Source organism: Aegilops tauschii, chromosome 7 (genome assembly GCF_002575655.3).
Source record: "Aegilops tauschii subsp. strangulata cultivar AL8/78 chromosome 7, Aet v6.0, whole genome shotgun sequence".
Classification (NCBI taxonomy): domain Eukaryota; kingdom Viridiplantae; phylum Streptophyta; class Magnoliopsida; order Poales; family Poaceae; genus Aegilops; species Aegilops tauschii.
Window position 1 is genome coordinate 557,806,843 of NC_053041.3, and position 5,152 is coordinate 557,811,994.

The window sequence follows — 5,152 nt, forward strand, 5'->3', positions numbered from 1 at the left end:
GTTGTTTCCTTGTGCACAAAGGTCCATATATATGAGAGATTAATGGAAAACACAACTACAATATATATTCTCTAAAAGAACTGCAATATATATGCACCTATTCATTGTTTACCTTTTTATCCATCGCTTCCAGTACGCACTAGTACTCCAAATGTAGTGGTTAGCTAATTTGTTGGGGGATTGGATGATTTGCCCCACTTTACAAGGGGTTGGATGATTTGCCCTTTGATTGTCTCAATGACAGTGGTCCCGGGCCCCACCCGGTAGCCTCTCGGGGGGGGGGGGGGGGCAAATGATCCAATGAAGAAGTAAAGTGGGGCAAAAGATCCAATTTCTCCTAATTTGTTTGGTCGTTTGTTATTGTTTTTCAAAGATACGCGTACATTTAGCCGTATATTATTATTATTATTATTATTATTATTTTATTATTATTATTATTATTATTATTCCGATGTTGATAAGTACGCGTGTAAATGTGTGATGAGTTCCATGCAAAAAAAAATATGTGTGATGGCACCGACGTACGCATACATATTTGCACAACTGTGGTTCTATTTTGGCACCGACGTGATTATCTGTATCCCGAAATTAAAAGACGATCGACACTATACTTTGGCAGAGATCTTTTTTTGGAAATCAAATTAAATCAAAAGCTGGCGGTAGCTTTTGCCCAAATTAAACGTAGGGATCCATCGGCCGGATTTGCACCAAAGTACAGCCAAGAATGAATGAATGGTCGATTTGTTTTCACCAAATCAATTACTAGCTCATTCATTCCCTTCTATTTTCCTCAACCATCTACAGCTAGCCAGCCAAAAAACGCCTACGTAATATATATCTCAGCACATTAAAGTACGTACGTTGATTCTGCATGCAGATGCAGTGTATGAACGACGTAACGCATGCAGTTTCCTTCTTCCCCGTTTTGCCCTCCACTAAACACGGCTCTTTACCAAGTCCAGAGACCTCACCAGAGCGCGTAATTCTTATAAGTTTCCTCACACCCCAAGATTCGTGCGTGCAGAGATCAAAAGGCTCAACGACGCGTATATGGCCAGCCTTGGTTTCTGCAAATTGTAGTCAACCGATCGATGGAATCGTCGGGAACGGAAGCCATCAATTTCGGTGCAGAAAGGTAATACAACGCGGCGAATTCGTGGTTTCTACTCCAAATTTAGGGAGAGATTGAAACGGAAGCCATAAATAAAAGGAAAAATCCCTCCTGAAAAGGGCTGGTCAATCTCATCGTCAGTTGCTTTCTCACTCAGGATAGGGGACATGGACGCCAACCAAAACCCGGTCACGCACCATAAATACTCGGCTGCCTGCCATCTACGGACCTCGTTTCTTTGCCACCCTGCCCGCCCGTCCCTCGCCGATCGATGACCGCACCTCCCACCACATCTGACTAACTCCGGCCAGGGACGCATCGCCTTGCCTGTATATATAGGAGCGAGCGGACGACCCGCGCGCCCCATCAATCGCCATGGCTGTGGACCTGCAACGCCTTCGCCACATGTTACTCACCACCGGCGACGGCGGCGGTCACCACCAGCTCTCCTCCGCCGCTGCTATGCCAGCGAGTGGGCCTTGTTATGGCGCTGCGGTGTCGTGCGAGCGGGGGCACCAGCCGTACGCGGACCTCTTCACGCTGCCGCCGCCGCCGACGATGACTTCGGCCCCGTATCAGTGTTCAGAGTTCTTGGCGATGGACGCGGTTGATCTGGCTAAGAAGGGCGGCAACCCCGACGGTGTTCAGGAAATGATCACCAAGAAGCGGAGGCGCGAGGAGCGGTCGTCGATGCTTAGCGCGGCCGACGCTCTTGCGGCCCACGCGCAGCAGCAGACCATCGACGTCCACCGCATCCTGCTCAAACATGTAAGTCCCATGCCATGATCAAATCGCCGCCACCGATCGATACTTTGCGTTTCGGGCTTTAATTTCTACGTGGTCGATGATGCAGGCGCAAAAGATGTGGACTACTCTGGCGGAGCAGAGGCAGAGCCACACGAGGCTCATCGTGTGGACCGTGGAGGCCAGGGCGGCGAAGCGGCTCAAGGCCAAGGATGAGGACATTGAGCGGATCAGGAGCATGAACTGGGCGCTCGAGGAGCGTCTTCGGAACCTCCTCATGGAGGCTCAGATGTGGCGCGATGTCGCGCAGTCCCATGAGGCCACGGCCAACGTGCTCCGCGGCGACCTACAGCGGGCGCTCGACTCCCAGGCGGTTCGTGGCGGTGGAAGCGACGACGGTCAGGAGGACGACGCCGAGTCGTGCTGCTGGGGAGAGAAGCAGGTGCCTTTGTGCGCGGAGGAGGAGGTGGGCACGCCGGTAGTGGAGGAGCGTCACGCGACAGGAGCAGGAAGGTGCAAGGGGTGCCGCGAGGGCGCGGCCGTTGTGCTGCTGCTGCCGTGCAGGCACCTCTGCGTGTGCGCGCCGTGCGCGGCCGCGGCGCAGGCGTGCCCGGCGTGCGGAAGCGCCAAGAATGGCATCGTCTGCATCAACTTTTCGTGATGCGGGAGGAATAGTTTTAGAGTAGACATTTTGTTTCCTTCTGAAACTTACTAGAGTCGACTTTTGTTTGTATTCTTTTGTTCACTTTTTCTATTGTTGTTGACCGAAAGCGGCTCCTCTGCCATGCGCCGTGTGAGGTTGGGCTGCTGACATGTGGGCCAGGTTTTCAACGGGTCCACATGTCAATGGTAGAACGATAGGGTGCCGAAGGTTAGAGTATCCTCCTACTTGTGTTGACGGGATGATAAATAGGAGGATGGTTGGATCACATAGATATGAGAGGACTTGTATCCCTTTTTGTTTAGTTTAACTTTTTCATGAAGCTGTTGGATCAATTGTTCAACAAGAAGAAAAACAGTTTGTGGTATTGCACATAAATGCTTGAATTAAATACATAGATTAGAAGTTGAACAACATATATGGGGCGTGTCTAAGGGTTTTGCGGAGGGGATGGTGAAGCGGGTCAAAGATAGGAATCCGATTCGGATCCAACCGTCAAAGAGTGACTTGAATTTAAAGAATTTTTCCTTGGTTGGCAAAAGGTTGGTTGCCAAAATTCAAACTGTCCAAAGATTGATTTGAATTTGTAGAATTTTTTCTCGGTTGATAAGAGGTTGGTGCCTAAGTTCGTACAACCAAATATACAGAAGATCATTATTTATAAGGACCTCAATATCTGGCGTCCAGCCGCCAGGGGGTGGAGGGAGGGCCATGGCGACCACCAGTTCCCCAAAGGTCCACTAAATATGTTATTTTTAAGAAAATGCCATGAACAAAAATATAAAAAAAGCCACAAAAGTTGCTATGTTATTTGTCATCACCCAAAAATCTTTGCAAAAATAGTCAGTAAACAAAAATGCAACCTCTCAATATTAACCTATTAAAATAATAAAAACTAGCACGTGACCCATGCATCTGCGCGGCTAGTCTTTTTTATCACAAATGTTAACGCCCACACGTGTGGCACGAAGCAACATGGCCCAACCGCCCCCGGTATCATTCATTTTGCCACATCAAAACAGATGACATCAGCGGGAATATTTTTGGTTTTGTCTTAAAAATATTTTATCTCTTAATTAAAAAAATCAGTTCAAAATCCATTTTCACCATTAAATCCGTCTCGACGAGATCTTCAAAACTAGATCCCTTGTTGATATGTTTCGACGAAAAAAAATTGGCCAAAAGTTGCCATAATATTTACACTGTAGTTGCCATAGTGTTACACTAAAGTTGCCAGGTGGCAATTTTAGTTTATAGAGCATGACAATTTTAGTATTTTGACCATGGCAATTCCAGTACTTTGAACATGAAAATTATTTTCTGTATGAACCATGGCAATTTTAAGTGCATGTATCATGGAAATTTTAGTTTATGGTTTATGGCAAGTCTAGTTTCTTAATTTCCCGTTTTATAATATGTCAAAATTTACTTTTAAATGTAGAAGAAAATAGCTGAGACATATCATGGCAACTTCAGTGTAAACACCATGGCAATTCATGTGCAATACACATGGAACCTCTTAAAAGTCGTTGAAACATATTGATATGAGATCTAATTTCGAAGACCCCGTCGCAATGGATTTAATGGTGAAAATGGATCTTCAATCGGATTTTCATTAAAAAGATAAAATAGTTTAAAAACTGAAAGTCCAAAAAGATTCCCACATGCATGCACGCGGTGACATGGCGTAATCTGTGTGTTATAGGGCGTGTGGGCGGGTGTCGCTGCCACCACACGTGTGGGTGTTATCAGCGTCCTTTTTTTTATTGCAGTGTGTTCTATCGACCTTTCTTCTTTCATTTCATCCATTGCTACATTAGTATTCATATAAAATATATGGATGTATATCATGATGAAACAACAAAAGAATCAAGGTCTATGTATCGACCCGCTAAAACATATACTCTGGTACTAATCTCTAGCTGTCATGGTTCACTTTTCTTAGTTGTCAGTATTTATATTTCCAACAAATATGGTTTAGGATTTTACCAAGAACACCAACTCTATTGATCTGTGTTTTGTCCAATGTCATACATTAGTTAGTCCATATATATGGCTCCACATATTCTCAACATAATGTAATCTTCTTTGCAACTTTCAGGAATAAACCTATCTAATCAACGAATGGTGTGAATTTATGTGCACTATTCTCTAATTGGCACATTTATAGCTTCTATTTATTTGGACATGCACTGACAGTAAATTGGCATTTAAACCATGCAAAAATATAAAGAGACAAACATGAATCTTGAGGAAAAACAATAGGACTTTTGGGGAGTTATGAGTTCAATTATATTATTGATTGCAAATACGCCCACCTATGATAAAGATCAGCAGCCAACAACGAAAAAAAATACCACATGATTCTATAAGAATCCATCTCCTACTACTCTTCATTAGTTGCTATATCTCCCAATATCCAAATGGTTTTTTTGGGTTGGCATGTTACAGTTAATATATCATTTGAGATCTTGTAGTTGGAATGTGTGTCTTGAGGTAATAGGATCAAAGCTCTGGCTAGTATCTTTGTGCTAAATGTATTAGTGCCCCTAAAATGTCATTGCATGACAGCAGGTTACCAATGGCATTGAGGTTGGTGTCCTACACCTAAGACCATTTCACTAAGAATTAGATGC

At 44.5% G+C, this 5,152-nt stretch overlaps 1 protein-coding gene across 1 annotated transcript; it reads left to right on the forward strand.

The window, feature by feature from the left end:
* Positions 1 to 1,346: 1,346 nt before the first annotated feature.
* On the forward strand, positions 1,347 to 2,888 carry LOC109749842 (BOI-related E3 ubiquitin-protein ligase 1). Its single transcript, XM_020308784.4, has 2 exons — positions 1,347 to 1,879; positions 1,965 to 2,888. The coding sequence occupies exons 1-2, from the start codon at positions 1,487 to 1,489 to the stop codon at positions 2,514 to 2,516; spliced, it is 945 nt and encodes a 314-aa protein (XP_020164373.1). The 5' UTR covers positions 1,347 to 1,486; the 3' UTR covers positions 2,517 to 2,888.
* Positions 2,889 to 5,152: the final 2,264 nt, after the last annotated feature.